The sequence below is a fragment of the Leuciscus leuciscus genome (genome assembly GCF_965113295.1).
Source record: "Leuciscus leuciscus genome assembly, chromosome: 3".
In the NCBI taxonomy this organism is placed as follows: Eukaryota; Metazoa; Chordata; class Actinopteri; order Cypriniformes; family Leuciscidae; genus Leuciscus; species Leuciscus leuciscus.
Window position 1 is genome coordinate 61,482,417 of NC_138727.1, and position 20,831 is coordinate 61,503,247.

General features: G+C 41.6%; 1 protein-coding gene and 1 pseudogene across 2 annotated transcripts in view; both read left to right on the forward strand.

Moving 5' to 3' along the window:
- The window catches only part of LOC309493640 (uncharacterized protein), a 544,011-nt gene that overhangs the window by 36,595 nt on the left and 486,585 nt on the right, over positions 1-20,831 (forward strand). The window contains exon 3 of the mRNA XM_082162808.1: positions 8,211-8,528. Within this exon, the coding sequence (XP_082018934.1) occupies positions 8,211-8,528 (318 nt within the window). The remainder of the gene's footprint in view (positions 1-8,210; positions 8,529-20,831) is intronic.
- On the forward strand, positions 14,115-18,055 carry LOC309494752 (adhesion G protein-coupled receptor E4-like; annotated as a pseudogene). Its single transcript has 8 exons — positions 14,115-15,070; positions 16,100-16,288; positions 16,398-16,559; positions 16,635-16,841; positions 16,916-17,148; positions 17,334-17,484; positions 17,710-17,846; positions 17,989-18,055. The product of its transcript is annotated as an adhesion G protein-coupled receptor E4-like (transcript).

Genomic DNA, 20,831 nt, shown 5'->3' on the forward strand with positions numbered 1-20,831 from the left:
GCCTTCTCTCTGCCAGTGAAGTCCATTCTGAAACGCGTCCGAAAATTAACAATAACTCAGCGAATACTCAGTCAAACAGACATACAGACAGACAGGCATGAAGCTTGAATTCTCTTCTTTTAAATGAAGTCATTTATATAAAAAAACAATTATTCTCATCTTGTGAAATCTGTATTAAAAGAGAGCGATTCCAGTCGAGCTCATCTCATCTCATTACGTTATAATCGGCCCCGCCCACGGCGAGCGCGCGCTATTCAAACGCAAATGGCTGAGGCAATCCTGTGAACGCCCACATCAGCTCGAGAAAACACACACGTTTATTTAGATCATTGTTTACACCGTCTTGCAGCGCTCTGAGGAATAATACTAATCGAAAATGTCCCTCAGAAGTGCGGGTATATCGAGGAGCGAGCTGAGGAATACAAGTAAGTTTTTTCCTTCTCACGTGAATTTCTTCACGTGGGTTTCTGTTTATGAATGAATAAACGGCAGAGATGCGCGCTGTTTACCACAGCTGGCAAAGACAGTTTAAATTTAAATCGCGTGTGTGAATGAATGATGATGTTTTAGCAAACTGTATTGCTATACTGAGATAAGTAAACATCGACTGAATGTTGAAATAAAATGTAGGCTATTTGTATAAGCAACGTATTAAACTGCAAATTAACAATATGCCCTAATATTTCATGAAAACAACGTTACAGTCAGACGAAATATGAAAGACAACATTTTGTTTAGTAGATTTGGGTACAGTTTTTACTGTAGAATATACTGCCACATCAAATAAGCTTTTGTTTAGCCATTTCTATATATAAAATACGATTTTTGTCAAAAATAAAGTCATCAACTAAGATGTTAGCTGTTCCAATGTTGGTTATATTCAAACTAATGAATACATAGATAAAATGTAGGGCCTATAATCATTTTTTTTTTACAAAGAAAGAGTACACTTGAAATATTGTTGAAATTGTAATTATTGTTGTAATTGTAACCATTTTAATAAAATAGCAAAACATATTTACAAGATAGATGTAAGCAAAATCTTAAATGGTCAATATAAGTCTTCTTCTAAATATATCTTTTGTCCTTTCATTGTGGCTCAGTCAGTGTCACACCTGAGTGAATGGCTCATCATTATGCAGAGTGGGTGTATTCTAAGGTGTAAACCACTCCTCGTTCACGCCCCCTCGCATATTGGCTTTCCAAGCAAAACCTGTTTTACATCAATTTAAATCAATGTATGGTTTTATGTGAACGATAAAGCAAGACTATTTTCACATAATTTTGAAGAAAAAACTATAGGCGACGACATCCATAAGTCAAAAGTCTTATTGCCACATATTTAGTATGTGTTTTGTGGTCTTATTTCAAAATTTTTAATTTTTAGTTTTTTCGATAACCACGCATAAACATTATTCTCTCAAAAATGAAAACATGTACATACATGTGGCTCACATATTATTGTAGTCCTGTTTGTGCTATATAGAGTGAATTTACACCTTTGCCATTAATATGTTTATAAGCAACTGAAAAAAGCACAAATGTCAGGGCATGTCAGAACACCCCCAGGGCCCAAAAAAACGCTCAGACTCCAGAGGGTTAAGCTTTGAAATAAAAGAGTTTGAGGCAATAATACAATGCAATAACCTCCACTGAAGGTCCCCGCATCTCTTGGAGATAGGGTGTTTGTACAGTAATCTCCAAGATGGATATAAGTCATCAGAAATAGAAAGCCAAGTCCTCCATTTAGTGTCCAGTCTTTGTTTCAATTGTCCAAGATGTACAGACTTCACACAAATATGATATAACTTTTTTTTTTCAATACAAAACAATACCAAATCCCCATAACCTTTCAGTAAGTTTGTTAGACTTGTATCATCAACTGATTCCCAATCTTTAAGGACCACCTTAAATTCAGGAAATGTCTGAGGAATAAAACCATTAAAAAAAAACATTATTTATAAAAGAAGTCAACATCGGAGGAAAAGAGGCCTTAAGATTCCTAACTAATCCCTCCACAATTCTAACAGAAGTTAGCCCAACTTGATTAGCAAGTTCATATTCAGTTCGCCATTGGCCTTTTGTTAAATCAATCAAGTCCATAACTTTTGTAATACCAGCATTCAAAAATTTGGTGACTCTAAAGCCATCTCGGGCCCATCTACATTGCTTTGGCAGCTGGGGAGGTCCTCCACCCGACCATTCTCCCAACAGCAAGGATGCACATTTCCCCCAGTTGATACATGCAGATGAAGCTTTTCGAAAGCTATCTAAAGAAGAGATCAATCTTGAAACATCTTCCGAATCTTTTATAACTACTGTTATGTCATCTGCGTAAGCTGTAAGTTTAACTGGATCTAGACTGGGGAAAATGGGAATATTTACACCATGTAGTTGCCTCCTAAGTGAAACTAGGAGAGGCTCAATAGATATTGCATACAGGAGACCTGACAGAGGGCACCCTTGCCTTATTCCCCTGGTTACAGAAAAAGGCCTAGTAAGGGAACCATTAAATCTTAACATGCTGTAAATTTCATTATACAACATCTTAATGAGAGAAACAAAATAAGGACCAAAACCAAAGGCTTCCAGGGTCTTAAATAAATATTGATGATCAACCCTGTCGAACGCCTTTTCTTGGTCTAGCGAAAGAAAACCAATGTCCAAATTATGCATTTTAGCAACAGTAATGATATCTCTCAACAAAAAGAGATTGTCAAAAATCGACCTTTTAGGGACACAAAATGTTTGATCGTTGTGAATGACTGACGCCATACATTTTTTAAGTCTATTAGTCAATGCTTTTGACAATATCTTAAAATCAGCACAGATCAATGATACTGGACGCCAGTTCTTTAGACACCCAAGATCACCCTTTTTTGGGATTAGGGTTAAAATTGCCCTTCGACTACTCAAAGGAAGAGTTCCTTGCTCAATACATTCAAGAAAAACACCATATAGGTCTTGTCCGATTAAATTCCAGAAAGACTTAAAAAACTCTGCTGAAAGTCCATCCAACCCAGGTGATTTCCCAAAAGACATCTCCTGAACAGCTTGAGAAAGTTCTCCAAATGATAAAGGACTGTCCAAGTCATCATGTTCCTCTTCAGATAGCTTAGATAAATCATATAAAAATTCATCAGCTACAGCTCCATCACATTCCTCGGAACAGTATAAATCCTCATAAAAGGAAAGAGCATATGCTTGAATTTCCCGCTGATCAGTTGTAACTCCACCACATGGAATCTTCAATTGATGAAAGATCTTCTGTTCTCTTGACTTTTTTTCAAGTCCAAAAAAGAAAACTGTTGGAGCATCCATGTCATTCAGCTGAGCAAACCGGGTCCTTAGAAGGGCTGTTTTTCCTCGTTCCTCCAATAAGTTCTTTAAAAGGATCTTATCTCTTGCAACAGAGTCAATAAAGGATGAAGTATTGTGGGTAGAGTCACTGCTTTGCCCAAGAATATCTTTTTCAAGAGAGACTTCATTTTTTCTTTAAGGGCTCTAGTACTATGTGCAGAGTACTGTTGGCAAAAAGTCTTAATTTGTGCTTTACCGATGTCCCACCATTGACTCAATGACTGAAAACTGCATCTCTCCTCTCTCCAAGTTTTCCAGAAAAGATTAAAAGAGTGAATGAAGGTGCAATCCTGCAATAATCTATTATTAAAGTTCCAATGTGACTTAGAGAATCTAGGAATAGAGACAGAAACTTTAATAGATACATAGTGATGATCTGATAAAAAAGATGGCGAAATTGAACTATTAAAGAACCTTCCCCTATTGCCTTTTGCAACACAGAAGCGGTCGAGTCTAGCTCCTGACATATTATTTAAATTAGCTTTAAACCATGTGTACTGTCTAACCCCAGAAAAGGCCTCCATAAATCAACTAAATCATGATCATTAATTTCTTTAAGCTCTCAGCAGAAGGTGGATGAGGTTCATCATGATTTCTATCCAGATCTGGATTAACAGTACAATTAAAATCACCACCAAGAACAAGAATATTTCCCTGAGGACACTGTGATAAAGCATGAGAAAGTATTTTAAAAAAACATAATACGTTCTTGACCAATATTTGGAGCATACACATTAAAAAAAGAAAAAAGTGCATCACCCAAAGCAATATCAGCTCTCAAAATCCGACCAGGCACAACATCAACCATATCTGGCTGACTACTAACAGATGGAGAAAAAAGAATGGCAACACCTGCACTAAGGTTTGTTCCATGGCTTAGCAAAACATTGCCTTTCCAATCACCAGTCCACTGTGTCTGATTCTGCTGATCCGAATGCGTTTCCTGTAATAAAATCACATCCACTTTCTTTAAGCGCAAATAATCGACTAAAGCCGCTCTCTCTTCTATACCCCGACAACCATTAATATTAAAAGTTCCAATGTTTAAGGTTGTCATGAGGAAAGGAAAGAAAAAAAGAAAAAAAGCCCAAGATATCACCCTGTTAATAAACATGACTCTATTTGTATTTCTTTGAACTGATTTTCAGTCTTTTTTTAACAGTGCTTACATGTTTCTTGAGTCGATATCTTTTTGGCTGATCAAGCTCCTCCAATGAAGCTTTTCTCGTAGCCATGGCACAAGAATCAACAAAAAGTTGCAAATCAGAGAAATACTTCTCTAATCTTGGTTTTCGCTGATTAAAAGTGCTATCAAGGAAATCATTCATTTGTTGCACTGTATAATAAGGTGGCTTCATTTGAAGGCTGCATTGTTTTTCTGCATAACTTCCTTGTGAACTAACATCAGTGAGATAATCTACAATATCAGATTCCTCGCTGTCAGAATCAATATTTACAGACTGCGTCTCACCTCTCCCGGTGAGCTGTTCCTCGTCATTCAGTGACAGGCCAACAGATGCTCGCGAGTCCCGCGACTCTCCGGCATCCGCGAGCTCACCTGACTCCCGCGGGCGCTCTGGGTCACTGGTTCCCGCAGCGGCGATCTCAGCCCCACTGCTGACATTATCACACTCACTAGTGTTCACTAAACACTTTTCTGCGTCCACAGCACAACTGTTAACTGCATGTTCTTTCGGATTTTCTTCGTCTTTAGACAAAGAATCCGATACAGCCAGATCAGTTTTGTTCCCTAACGTTACATCCTGATTAACAATTTCCGAAGTAGAAGCCACTTGCTCCAGAAGTATAGTAGGTTCGGTCTCATTTTGTTCAGTCACCTTATTAGATGGACATTTTTGTCTTGTATGACCAAAAATCTCACAAGAAAAACATTTCATTGAATCCGTGCTGATAAAACATTTATAATCTTTACCTGACAAAGCCAATTTCACGGAAACGTCCAAATTTTGAAATTCGGCATTCAAAATCATAAAAGTTTGCCGTCTGAAAGACATCACATGTTTCAAATTTGGATTTTTAACACAGAGGGGGATCATTTTAATCGGCATCAATATTTTGCCATAGCAGCCATGTAATCGCTCAAGTGAGTCATTAGAAATAAAAGGCGGCACATTAGAAAGAGTTACCTTTTTAGAAGGGCTCGACAGCGGTAAAACAGGCAGAAAAACATCACCAACAGATAAGCCAACTTACTAAATGATGAACCATAGACTCTTCTTTCAAAAACACAACGACAGCTTTATTCATTCTAGATGCTGACAGAATGTTCCGAGCACCTATTTCACTACTGACAGCAGTCAAGCAGTCTTCGACCATGATCGAGTCATCTGGTATACATTTACAGCCGTTCCGGGCTGTTAAGGTAGCAAACCCGTCAGAATCTGCCGACATTTCCACACCCCCTAACAGCTAACTACAAACTAAGCTAAACTAAATGATTAAAGAAACAAGAAAAAAAGGGGAAAAAGAGAAAAAACTCACTCAAACACGCCGCCACTCGCTCAAACACTCACGCGTTCCTCCCAGTCACTCCGCACATGCGCACAGAGAGAGAGAGAGAGAGAGAGAGAGAGAGAGAGAGAGAGAGAGAGAGAGATCTTCATAACACAGGCCACCATGCGGCTCACAGATAAAGCAGAAAATGATCCAGATCTGTGATCATAAACTTCTCATATTTCTCCTGCTCATCATGTCAGGTAAGAGTTTATTCTGTGTTTCTGGGTCTTTCTAAAACAGCTCCTGTTCTCAATCAGGTCCATGTTCGCTCTGAGCTGAGTTTCTCTCTCTTATGTTTTTAGTCTTGGCGTGTGAGACAACGGAGATCTTGACTTTCACTGGTTATGAAGAAGGAAAAGTTGAAATACGCTGTCCCTATGAGTCTGGATATGAAGAGCAGAATAAGTATCTCTGCAGAGGAGAGTGTCCATGACTCAATAAAAACATTCCTGTTGAATCTGGATCTCCAGCTAAAGACAGGAGATTCTCTCTGACCGATGACAGAACGACCCACATCTTCACCGTCACCATCACTGATCTGAGAACAGAGGATCAAGGCAAATACCGGTGTGGTGTGAGGACAGGACAGGACAGGGAAAACCTGATAAATACACAGAGATTATCCTGGAAATTAAACCTGGTAAGTCAGAATATTCTGCATGAGTGAAGTGGACAGTGCACATAGATATGGTGTAAAACACATATAATCATAACTAATATATCAGTAACATCAGAGAGGTCTGTGTGTGTCTGAGAGAGCGCTGTATCAGGGTTCCCACGGGTCTTTGAAATCCTTGAAAGTTTGTGAATCTAAAAAAAAAAAAAAAAAAATCAAGGGCCTGGAAAGTTTTTGAAAATGAACATAATAGATACAGTTCCTTGAAAGTGCTTGAATTTATTTTGTTTATTTAGTTTTCTGGAAAAAAATTCCATATTATTTCCTCTGGTCCGTTAATGTGTTATTTTGCCAACACTTCGTGGCCCATGCATACTTGCTTGATTTATGTTAGCTACGCGCATTTACGCATTACGTTAAGTGTTTCCCGCGTGAGGTACTTTGTGTTGTACGTTGCCATGACGTTCATGTGCGCATAAAACAACTACGATGGAACCTCAACGTTTGTTGTTCGACACAACAAATGTGTTCCCACATTAACCCTTTAGGCGGCAAGTTTTTTTTGAAAAAATGCTGGATTTTGACATCAAAATTTTAAAAGCTTGTGGCTTGAAAGGGCTTAAAGATAGAGATACTGTAAATTAGAAAAATGTTGGGGATGACTGAAAGTTTATGTGGGGTGTAAATATACTCATCTAATTTGCATATTATGACGTCATCAGGGGGCGGTCCTCTTGAATTTCATAATATTCAGGAAATAGTAGATATTGAACTGATGTTTGAACTTATTTGCATGTTTTATTTTATTTTATTTTATCCTCATTCAAAATGATGAGAAAAGAGGAAACCAACAATAACAGAAGAAAGTACTAAATTATTACTATACTATATAGTAGTAAAACGCATGTGAACAATAGCCTACTTTTTGATCAGTTCATCAGTAATATTCAGGAAATAGTAGATATTGAATTGATGTTGGAATTTATTTCTTCTACCCCTGCTGCCTTTACCTCTAGCAACAGCTCTCCTATGTACACTAAGACCACGTTCACCCCTGCCACCCCCATCCCCGTAGGGCAAATGGTCAAAATGATCTGCTTGTGCTTCGTGAACACTCGCGCCTTGCACGGCGGCACCATTGAGCGGCAAAGTTGTACCGGAAGAGGCGTGGGCGGCACCATTGCGCGGCAAAGATGTACCGGGAGAAGCGCGGGCAGCACCTTAGAGGGTTAAGTCCTTGAATTTGAGGGTATTGGACCTGGAAAGTCCTTGAAAGGTCCTTGAATTTGAAGTTAACCAAGGTGTGGGAACCCTGTGTGAGGATGTAAAGAGGTGAGGTAACAGAAAACACAGTATCCTCTGTAGATGATGATAAGCGAGTGTGTTCACACCACAGACACTGACCCACATCACTTCCTCACACACAACACTGTCTCAGTTATGGAGAAATCGCTCATTCAAAACACAAAGTATTCATTATCTGTACACAAAAGTTCAGGTCTTTCTGTAGCAAAATACCTTTTCATTTTATATTTATTCAATTATCAGTCTTTGTTAACAGAGAAGCCGTTCACACCAAAACATAGCTGACATGATTTACACTAGACTAAACAGCCCATACTGTCACTATAACAGAGACTCAAGGATGGACATCAGTACTGCTGTGCCATAAAGAGACTTTGGGACAGTTAAATATCTTATTTATGCCCTGATTTAGTGTCTGTCATGTTTCGTGTGACTGGAGAGCATCTGAACATCACCTGCCATTATAACAGTGATTTGAAGAACAAGATCAAGTTCATCTGCAAAGGAAGCGACCCGTCGCTCTGTGAGACATCGGGTATCAAAGTTTCATCAGAAACAAACAGTAACGGCAGATTCTCTCGGAGGGATGATGAATCTGCAGGAGTTTTTACTGTGACCATCACTGATCTGATACTAGAGGATTCTGGGATATACTGGTGTGGAGCTGTTGAGACGGGACAAAAGAACAAGAACAAGTGGATTTCAGTGACACATCTGAACATTAATAACGGTAAGATGCTATCAGCCTTTTGATATTATTTTTAAGATCATCATCTGATTGTAAAATTATATATAATGATTTGTTCATTGTTTGCAGTCTAGAAGACTGTAATTAAAGGAGTCATCACCTGTAATTTTCACTTTTCCACGAGAATCAATGTATGTTATGATTGCCTAACGATTATACACTGGCCGGGAAGCCGATATTTAAAAGTGAATCGTTTGTTTACCCCTGGGTTCGTAAACCAGCCCACGTGCACGCGCACTCAAATACGAGATTTTAATTTATGCCCCGTCTTGACGTCAAGTCGGTGCAGAAATTAAAATCTCGTATTTGAGTGCGCGTGCACGTGGGCTGGTTTACGAACCCAGGGGTAAACAAACGCTTCACTTTTAAATATCGGCTTCCCGGCCAGTGTATAATCGTTAGGCAATCATAACATACATTGATTCTCGTGGAAAAGTGAAAATTACAGGTGATGACTCCTTTAAATAAAAGGTATAATGTATCTCTCAGTCAAAATGATTGTCTTTACCATTCAGAGACATCTTGATGTAGACGTCCTTCCATCGACTCCACATCTTCCCTTTCCAGCTCAGGTTCAGAGTCTGGCTCGTGCATATACGGTTGAATTCCGTAGGTCGCGGCCAGGTCAGGTTCATTCACAACTTGCGCCATGATGTCATTTTGGAATGATATGCTGAAGTTACCTGCGGTGTCAACCCCCCTCCTTCCTGCCACCAATCAACGCGCCCCTCATTTGCATTATTAAAATGACCGTCCACGACAGCCAAAATATAGCATCAGATCTCGCGAGACAATAATGCCTTCAGAAATAAGGGTCAGAGGAGCTCTGTGTTTATTTTTTTTCCACTTTTCTTTTTTAGAAGGGCCTGAAAGACTATAATAGAGCGTGGGTATCCAAGGTAATACTAGGTTATGACTCCTTTAACAAGTGTTGCTGGTCACACATACAGCGCTATATTTGCACCACACCCTTGACATCAGTGAAGTGTTAATAACAGCTGTGTCAGGGGAAAGTTCAAAGTGGTCACATGACTTTGTGCCACAATATGACTTCTTCTGAAATGCATGCTCAATATGCAGTATGCAAGCAAACAATCTTAAATAGTTTTTATTCTGCAATAACTGCATACAGACTGTCATTTAGATTTATAATGTCATCATCTATATATTATGTATCATAAATTAAACCCAAAGATCATTTGTTCGTTGTTTGCAGTCTAGAAGACTGGCCGTTGCTGGTCACACATACAGTGCTATATTTGCACCACACCCTTGACATCAGTGAAGCATTAATAAAAGCTGTGTAACAACATACAAAACATAGCTAGCAAAACATGCTGACATGATTTACATTAGACTAAACAGCCCATACTTTCACTATAACAGAGACTCAAGGATGGACATCAGTACTGCTGTGCCATAAAGAGACTTTGGGATATTAAATCTCTCATTTATGCCCTGATTTAGTGTCTGTCGTGTCTCGCGTGACTGGGGAACATCTGAAAATCACCTGCCATAGCTTTTTCCACTATTTTCATCTTCCGGGTTTAAAATCTTCATTGTGTCAGAGCACTATAGTACTTTGATGACTCATCGGTGTCTCATAATTATTCATGTGACTGAGTTTTCTTATCCAATGAGAAGACACTTTCTCTTAATTATTCATGTATAATAACGGGGCAGGCTGGAACATAGAAGGAAGCAGGATCCAAATGCAGCAGTAGTACTTTTATTAAATAAACTAAAGACTAGACAGACTCAAACTCAGACATAGGGAACGGCACAACCAACATCTAACAACATCATGAACCCACAAACACTGTAACAAGACACAGGGTTTAAATACAGAGACTAACAAGCTAAACAAGATAACAAGAGGGTGTGGTTAATCAGAAACACCTGGGGATACTAATACACTAGAAAAACTACAAAACATGACACAGAACAGGAAATAACTAAAGTTCACACAAGACCAGGGGAACACCAGACAGGAATCATTACATAGCCCCCCACTTAAGGAGTGGATTCCAGACGCTCCTCAGAAAACAATAGTCCAGGAGGGTGGTGGGTGGGAGGCGGATCCGGGGGCGGGGTGGAGGGCCAAGCCCTTTGGAACGGAAGAGGGCCTGGAGAATGTGACAGGACGAGAGGCCAGGGCGGAGCAGGCTGTGCAGGCGACCAGGGCGGAGCAGGCTGTGCAGGCGACCAGGGCGGAGCAGGCTGTGCAGGCGACCAGGGCGGAGCAGGCTGTGCAGGCGACCAGGGCGGAGCAGGCTGTGCAGGCGACCAGGGCGGAGCAGGCTGTGCAGGCGACCAGGGCGGAGCAGGCTGTGCAGGCGACCAGGGCGGAGACGACCCTTCAGGCGGCCAGGGCGGTGACGACCCTTCAGGCGGCCAGGGCGGAGACGACCCTTCATGCGGCCAGGGCGGAGACGACCCTTCATGCGGCCAGGGAGGAGACGACCCTTCAGGCGGCCAGGGAGGAGACGACCCTTCAGGCGGCCAGGGAGGAGACGACCCTTCAGGCGGCCAGGGAGGAGACGACCCTTCAGGCGGCCAGGGAGGAGACGACCCTTCAGGCGGCCAGGGAGGAGACGACCCTTCGGCCGACCATGGCAGGGCCTTATTTCCCCCCCCCCAAAATTTCCTTGGGGGCGTCCATGGGATCATGGGCAGGAACAGACACTGGCTCAGGAACAGAAACCGGCTCGGGAACAAACACCGGTTCAGGAACAGACCTCGGCTCAGGAACAGATTCCGGCTCAGGAACAGCCATCTTGTCCGGAGACACAGGCTCGATGGCGGCCATCTTGTCCGGAGACACAGGCTCGGCGGCGGCCATCTTGTCCAAAGACACTGGCTCGGCGGAGACCATCTTGTCCTGAGACACTGGCTCGACGGCAGCCATCTTGTTCGGAGACACTGGCTCGGCGGAGACCATCTTGTCCTGAGACACTGGTTCGGCGGTGGCGGCCATCTTGTCCGGAGACACTGGCTCGACGGCTGCCATCCTGTTCGGCGACACTGACTCGCCGTGCGTGACGTGAACAGTCTCTGGATCGGCAGAAGTGACGTGAACAGTCTCTGGATCGGCAGAAGTGACGTGAACAGTCTCTGGATCGGCAGAAGTGACGGAACAGTTTCTGGATCGGCAGAAGTGACGTGAACAGTCTCTGGATCGGCAGAAGTGACGTGAACAGTCTCTGGATCGGCAGAAGTGACGTGAACAGTCTCTGGATCGGCAGAAGTGACGTGAACAGTCTCTGGATCGGCAGACGTGACGTGAACAGTCTCTGGATCGGCAGACGTGACAAGGCTGCGGAATGAGGGCTAATGTGGGAGTACCACGTTTCTCCTCCGTGATCCCCACAGCATATCCCAAATCACTCAGTTGCAGGGCCAAGCCAATATAAAATCCTAAAGTGCTGTGGGGAGGGTGCAGTGGCATGGTTGACCCAAGTGGCTCTGATAGTCCCCCTCTAAAAAATATCATGAGGCACAGAGGGTCAATAGGAGTAACATTTGCCAGATCGATAAAATCCTGTACATACTCCTCAATGCGCCGGTCTCCCTGACGGAGACACATAATCCGTGCTACTGGATTCCTGGAAGTCATTGCTGCTGGATCCACGTTAGTGGTGAGTTCATCTGTAACGGGGCAGGCTGGAACATAGAAGGAAGCAGGATCCAAATGCAGCACTAGTACTTTTATTAAATAAACTAAAGACTAGACAGACTCAAAAACTCAGACATAAAGACCGGCACAACCAACATCTAACAACATCATGAACCCACAAACACTGTAACAAGACACAGGGTTTAAATACAGAGACTAACGAGCTAAACAAGATAACAAGATGGCGTCGTTAATCAGAAACACCTGGGGATACTAATAAACTAGAAAAACTACAAAGGACTACAAAACATGACACAGAACAGGAAATAACTAAAGTTCACACAAGACAAGGGAAACATCATTAAAACTGCAAAGTGTTGCAAAACGTTGGAGGATATTTAGCGACAGTTTACACAGTTTGTTTTTGTGACAGTTTGTTTTCAGAAGTTTCAAAGAGTTAGTAAAAGAGTAAAGAAAAAGTTCAAACTTTTTTAAGTAGGTTTTTTTAGTAGCTCTTTCAAAAAGTTATTTTTGTAAGTATTTATTTTTTATTAATACATAACCTCATTGTATTAATTTATAATGTAACATTATAGCGTGACATTTGTGTAAATAATCGTCAAGCACAGGTGACTCCGCGTGGTGGGAGGGGGCCCCCGAATCAAATTCTGCTTAGGGCCCCCAAAAGGCTCGGGCCAGCACTGGTTTGGATACAAACACTGTCCACTGTAGCGAGCACAATACAGAAAAGCACCTTTAGAAAAGTATTTTAATTTCCACCATTAGGTGGCGACAAATGTTTAAAAAAAGATATGTCATTGAATCATTTGTTAAAGAAATTCGTTCAAAAACACTGTCTGTGTCTCATTTCAGAGGCACTCAGCATACCCGGTTAGAGTCATCACTCACATATCGTCAAATTCTGTCTTCTTAATTTTGATTTCAGAGTCAGACTGAAAAGCTTCAAAATCTTCTAGAGCAGATCGAGAACATTACAGATCAAGAGCTTCCTTTGCCTGTAAGTCTTCAAGAGATTTTTTTTTTAAATAATCAAATCAAATGTAATCGTCAGTTACATGATTGACATTGCTGGTCTGATTAATTGGCTTTCTTAATATTTACATTTACAGTATTTTTTTTTCTGATCAATAAATTAGAATGTGACCGATAGTTTGAATATGGTCCTCAACACTTCAGGAAATATTTCAGAGTCTTCATCATCAGTCAGCCCAGCTGTACTTGCCTCCAATGGAAACCATGTGTTAAAAGCCAACAAGAAACTCATCTCTACATTGGTGAAGCCGACAGACACACATGACAGAGTCAGTTTTATTCTTGCTGCTGTTGGTGAGTGGAGAAACGTACGCGGTTACTAACGTAACCTCGATTCTCTCTAGAAGAGGGAACGAGTACTGCGTAAGTATCTTACGCTAGGGGAAAACCTCTTTTCCACGAGATATTGAAGCCAAAAATTATCCTATAATTTTGTATTAATGCAAAACGCGTTGCAGCAGCATACAGGCATGGGCGAGACAGCTCGCGCGCCCATTGGCTGCTCTGCGGCAACTGCATCAGCCTATCGAGCGAGGCCTATAGTGACGTCAGACCAATGAGGGCGCTTCGCTGCGTCATGTCCCGCCGAAACGGGCGTGGCTTAGGCCTATAAAAGGAGGCTCGGGACAGCTGATCCCTGGTTTTTCATCGATGAAGCGAACCAGAGTGTGTTGCATGCACGGCAAGATACGCAGTACTCGTTCCCTCTTCTAGAGAGAACCACTCTAGCAGGGTGTTCAAATACTTATTTTCCTCACTGTATGTTGGGTGCGCGATCGACCTGAGTCGATTTTATGAGCGCGGGCCCTGTGTGAAGGGCCGTGCTTGTGTGTAGGGATGGGCACTGGGCAATGGGCATCTTTTCTACACATATAGCACCATCGCCCGTGGCCGGGACACCAGAAAATACACTCTTTATGGGATTTATCTGGGCAGCCGTAAAAACGGCTTTTGTGTGCAGGCAAGCGGGTAGCTGTTCCGGCTTGTACACTGCAGAATATGCTGGAACAGTCAAATTTCCTGGAACTGAACGAGCGACGAGCTTCGGTGAAAGTCCGGCCACAGCGGGACTCGAACACCGACGCTTTCCTAGGTGTGCTAGGATGGCTTCGGGGCTTCAGGCTTCACCGCAATCCTTGGCCGTGGCCCACGCGGAGCGGGGCGGCGGTTAGTCGAGCGAGAGCGAGGCCTCGAGCTGCGGTCCTGTCGGCGCTGCGATGAAGCGGCAGAGGGCGGAGGCTTTGGCTGTGAGCTCCGCGCGGGTGGTTTCGCACAGTGCGCTACGGAACTGGAGCGCTACGGGAGGAAGTGCTTAAAAGCCTGTGACGCTTTCTGCACCTCGGCGAATCTCTCCACGAAGTTATCGACAGAGGATCCGAAGAGGCCAGCAGAGGAAACCGGGGCGTCGAGGAACGCGGTGCGCTCAGACTCAGACATCTCCGAGAGCGTCAGCCATAGATGTCTCTCAGCCACGGTGAGAGAAGCCATGTTCCGTCCTATGGCCTGTGCAGCGGACTTAGTAGCATGGAGAGCGAGATCCGAAGCGCTTCTCAAGTCCACCATGCAGATTGCATCTGGTCCCATCTCGTCCAGTTTTCGGAGGAGATCGGCCTGGAAAATCTGCAGAGTGGCCATCATGTGCAGCGCTGACGCAGCCTGCCCGGCGGCAGAGAAAGCGCGACCGAGCAGTGTTGACGTCATGCGGCAGGCTTTAGAGGGCAGAGCCGGTTTTACACGCCGTCCAGCAGAGGGCGGGCAAAGGTGGGCTGCTATCGCCTCTTCGACCGGCGGAAGTGAATGGTATCCTCTGCTCTTAGCACCGTCAACAGCGGAGAATGCTGGAGAAACAGACGAGGTATATATCTTTTGGTTTGCACAGTGTAATTCACAGAATTACTAAAAAATATTTTGCCACCTAAAAGTTAAAGATTTTTTGTGTCACGTCACATGTGTATTTCCCTCACATTAAATATAAAACGCATGTGTAGACTGATATTTTTCTAATGTCTTGACTTCTTTCTTAAGGGAGTATATTAACAGACGTTTCAAAATATTGGTATTAAATGCATTTTCTGAGAATTTATATTTCAAGTTTTGACAGCAAATGTCACGTCCATAACGCTGGAATTGCCCAATTTTAACGAATTTATCCTCAACTAGTTTTTGTGGTGTAGTAGGTCTACGTATTTTATTATGTTAACTTAAATAATACTAATAGTAATTTAAAGATGTGGTAGCCCTACATCTTACACATCGTGGAAACAAAATAAGAATGGAAACTAAAATATGGTAGTATTGCGCTACAGCGCACATTCTATCAGCTGCAGTTCCGGCGCCTCAGTCCCAATACTGTAAAACTCGAAGTACATTCACATCACACATGTTAATGCAGCGGTAGAGTTACACTCACAGGACACTGCACTTATTCGCAATCACAAAAGTTCATTATTTGCTCGTGCTTTAAAGCTTTGCCGGGTAAACATTTCATTGGCGTTCTGTTCTGACATGATACACTTTTTCTGAGCGCGATCTGAAGTGCGCGCGCACTGTCAAACAGCGCCAAACTGGATTTTTGTTGGGTCAGACCCATCTGATATCGATGGGGGGCTGATACCACGAGAGCAACATGGAGCTAAATGGAAAAAATAGCACCAAACAAGCCACTTTGAAATGTTGCTGTTTTAATGACTATAAAAGTTGGGTGACCCTCCCCCTAGACTAAAAAAAGTTGGATGACCCTCCCCTCAACAAAGAATAAAAAGACATGACCCTCCCCTATTTTCCTCCGGTGGTCCTTTCCATAAATACCGAACGGTCCCTAAACCACATTTAACTAAAGGTTTGAATGTGTTGAATACAAGTTTCTTCTGTTTCTGTCACACAGGATCAGCTGCTGCTGTGGCTTTCATGAGTTATAACACAATGGAGAATCTACTGAAGCCAGACTTCTTCAACACATCAACTGACACTATTAAAACCATGATGTCCACTGTGATCTCAGCTACTCTTCTCAAAACTGTTGGTGAACAGTAAACTCACCAAACCAGTCAACTTCACCCTCAAACACATCAGCGTGAGAGACTGAAATGTGTTTTTGTCCAACCTGAGAACTGATGAATATCTGAAAACATCTAATATTCAGAGTTATACTATTTTCGGCATGTTCTTTCTTCTTTTTGCAGGAGTTTGAGTCCAGCAGTTCTCTGTCCTGTGTGTACTGGAATATCAGCGAGTGGATTGTAGATGGTTGTTCTGTTTTAAAGACCAACAGCAGCTACACTGTGTGTTCCTGTGTTCATCTGTCCACATTCGCTCTCATCATGCAAACCAGCCGCCCATCAGAGGTACGAGAACATTTATAGTGAGCATTGAAGAACAGCACAGATTTGGCACTCATGTACTCTGACATGTTTCCTCAGAGCGACTCAGCGCTGGACCTGTTGAATTTGGTGTGTGTGATCGTGGGGCTGGTGTTCTTCAGTTTGGCCCTGTTGACCTTTGCCCTTTGTCAGTGGAGTCCTGGAGTGAATAATGTGGCTCGAATCAACCTCTGCGTGAGTCTTCTGTTGGCTCACCTTCTGTTCCTGCTCACACAACAGTTCCTGAGACTCATACGCCGTCATCAGGTGAGAATGATGAAGGAGCCCTACAGCTCAGCACAGTCTCACTGAGAATCATAACCGTCTCTCGTGATCTCCAGGTGTTGTGTGCCGTGATATCAGGTGTGCTGCACTTCCTCTTTCTCTCCGGCTTTGTGTGGATGTTCATTGAAGCTGTGCTGCTCTTCATCTGTGTGAAGAACCTATCACAGATCAGCTCCAAAAGGAGGGAGGTGCTTAGCAGTAGATTCCTGTGTGTGATTGGATATACGGTTGCTCTGGTTGTGGTGGCTGTGTCTGCTGGGGTGAATCCTAAAGGCTACGGAAGTGAAAAGTGAGTTTAGTTTGAACGACTCAGAGATCAACACCTTCATCCTTCATGTTTGTTCATTTAATTATTTTTCTTCCTCTAAACAGGTGCTGGATTAAAATGGATAAAGGCTTATCTGGAGTTTTCAGGGAATTTTCCACAACAATATAATCAATAAATATATGTTAACTCTCCATCTTTCTCAGCAGGAATATGATATTTAAAACACTGGCTCAGTTTGTGGTTCTTGGTTGCTCCTGGATTCTGGGTTTCTGGAAGGAGCTGGAGATCTTCTTCCTGATCTTGAACTCCCAGCAGGGAACCTTCATCTTCCTGGTCTATTGTGTCCTCAATAATCAGGTCAGACATCAGTACAAACAGTCTACCAGAAAATCATATCTCACCTACTTTATATTAAAGGGTTAGTTCCCAAAAGTTCTGGATCATTTTCTGTTTATCTGTGAGCCGCTGGTGGCCTGTGTTATGAAGATCTCTCTCTCTCTCTCTCTCTCTCTCTCTCTCTCTCTCTCAGGGGAAGTGGGCGTCTCTGACACATTCAGCTCTTCATGTTAAACATGTAACCAGGAAAGAAACACTCAAAACTCTTCTGAACACACATCGAGAGCTTCAGAAGAACTGAATCTACTAACAACAAGAGAAGATCATTTAATAAGAGAGAAGAATGAAGATCATCTGGACTTTCACTCTGCTGATGTTTCCTGGTAAGAATCTGAACTCAGAGTAGATCATGAAAAACAGCACAGAATTGATGAGGAGAGTCTTTAACTTCATGTTGTTCTATTGACTGTTGAGGAAAGTTCATTTCTGTGTAAATTAAAGTGTTTTAATGCTGGTTTGTTGTAGGTGTCGTGAGCTCCATGAGTGTGACAGGATATTCAGGAGAAGGAGTCACGATCAAATGCAAATATGATAAAGAATATACAGAGAATAAAAAGTATTTTTGTAAAAGACAGGGGTCAATGTGCAGAGATCGAATCAGGACTAACATGACAAATTAGACACACAAATTCCAGCCAGGTTGGTCCCTCACCTTTCAAAACAGTCGAAGACCACTTTACATATCTTGGCATTGTGGTACCAAAAAAAACCCAAGCAAATATTTAAATTAAAATTTTTGGCTAAGATTGACAGATTAAAAGATAATATAGAGCAATGGAGGCTCCTTCCGCTATCTATGATTGGCTAAATTAATGCAATTAAAATGGTCACTTTACCACAGTTCTGAAATACAAAGTATACATTATCTGTACACAAAAGTTCAGGTCTTTCTGTAGTAAAATACCTTTTCATTTTAGATTTTTTCCATTATCAGTCTTTGTTAACAGAGAAGCCGCTCACACCAAAACATAGCTGACATGATTTACACTAGATTAGATTGAATATTTCAGTGACACATCTGTACATTTATGATGGTAAGATGCTATCAGCCTTTTGATATTATTTTTAAGATCAAAATCTGATTGTAAAATTAGTTTACTAAAAATCATTTGTTCGTTGTTTGCAGTCTTGCACCACACCCTTGACATCATTGAAGCTTTAATAAAAGCTGTGTAACAACATACAAAAGAGGCGTGATCAACGGGCATAGTTCAAATGACTCTGAACGCAATTGGATAGTCCTTCAACCAATCAGACCAATATAGTTGCTATGACTATAGCATGAACACACAGTGAGGGCGCTGTGAGGATACACTTTTAGCTCACTGTGAACTCGGATTGTGAACACATCACAGGTATCATGAGAGCTCATGGTGAGATCACTGAGAGATCAAATTGTTGACTGGGAGTGCCTCTCCATATTAAACTGGTTAAACGTAAATTAACTTAAACTTACCCTGCGGTATAAATGAACAGTGGTGATCCTAGATATTGTTTTTCTGCGATAGTGACGACCGCAACATGAGGCGTCTCCCGCTTGTTTGTGATCTGTAAACCCTCGCTTCCAAATTAATCTTGTTACTCACCATATTTATTTTATAATCTTTTACCCCTCCATGGCATATTTAAGTCCCACTTGAATGCTCCTCAACGAGAGGTGGTCCTTCTGCGTCCAAAATTTATCAAAAACATCTTGGGACAAGGTTTTCACACTGACAGCTGTCAATGTAAGACAATTAGCTCATTGTAAGACAGTTAGCAACTCTGTTTGTTTTTTCCCATTAATGTCAAAGCCTGTCCAGACAATTATTATGTCTATGAGCTGGTTAGAACATCTGTGTGCTATTCAGCATACTGTGCAGATAATTATGTGTTCATGAGCTCTTGGTATTATTTGTGTTTGTTGATTTATTGGTATTAACCATTAGTCATTATTTTTCAGCTGTTACTAACATCATAAGCCCCGATACAACAGTCACACCAGAGACGACCTCAGCTGGTAATGTACTCTGATGTTTCCTCTAATGGATTGTGTTTTGTCTGAATGTTTGTGGATCTGTAGAATTGAACAGATGTGTGAGTGTGTTTGTGTTTCAAGGTATAAACTAGGGGGGAAATTATGTCGTCACGTCGACGTTACGTCGAACTTGAGCGACTGAAAGGGAACCTGAATTTTGTAAAATCTTATTGAATCCTGGTAAAAAAATGGTCGCAGACAGATCCAGTCTTGCCTTAAAAATCAAGGGTTCATTCAGAAACCAAAAAATGGAATGCAAATTTTCTGTCTTTTGAATATGAATAAAACTCCAAATCTTGAAAAGATGCTGATAAAAAGACAACAATTGTAAAATATCCAAGCACTTAGGGTCCATTAAAAAAAGAGGTTTATCTATTCCAAGGTTTCCAACAGTCCTGAGTAAAAACACAACTGGAAAGCTGCACTCCTTCTCTGGAGAAGAACCACTCCTTGGCCCCCTTCTTCTTTGGGCAAAAATAAAATACTCCCAAAAAAAGTCAACAAAATCCGCTTGAATCCCGGCCATCAATTTCACTGGAGGATCAATACAAACCAGTCTGTGCCATAAGAGTAAAGCGACCAAATTATTTACAATAAGTGTTCTTCCCCTATAAGACAGGTTGGGTAGAATCCACTTCCATTTGTCTAGACGACCTTTCACTCTTTGTAATAAATCATCCCAATTTTTTTGTAAGATATTATCATCTCCAAAAAAAATAAAAAAATAAAAAATCTCTGCAACCCTACCTATTTCAACTCAGACCTTCAGGAAGAATTGGTTTCCCTTCATTCCAATCCCCTAATAAAAATGCCCCACTTTTTTTTTACAATTTACTTTTGCTGAAGACCATTTTCCAAAGTCTTCTATCAATTTAGATAAAACATATATGTCACTTTGTTTATTAATTATTATAAGGTCGTCGGCATAAGCTGATATACAAAAATTAACATCACAAAGTGGTATCCTAAAACCATCTAAATTCTTCCTAATTGTTTGTAGAAGTGGTTGAATAACAAGAGAATATAACATTCCTGATAATGAACATCCTTGTCTAATACCTCTACTGACCTCGAATGAAGCACATAAGAGCACTATTAAACTTAAACTTAAACTTCTCATTAAAACCAAAAGCTTCTAAAACATTCCATAGATAAGCATGCTAAACCTGATCAAACGCTTTCTCTTGGTCTAAAGACAACACACCACAATTGATATTAAATAATTTGGAAGCCTATATAATATCTCTAATTAAGGAAATATTGTCAAAGATTGACCTGTTTGGTACACAAT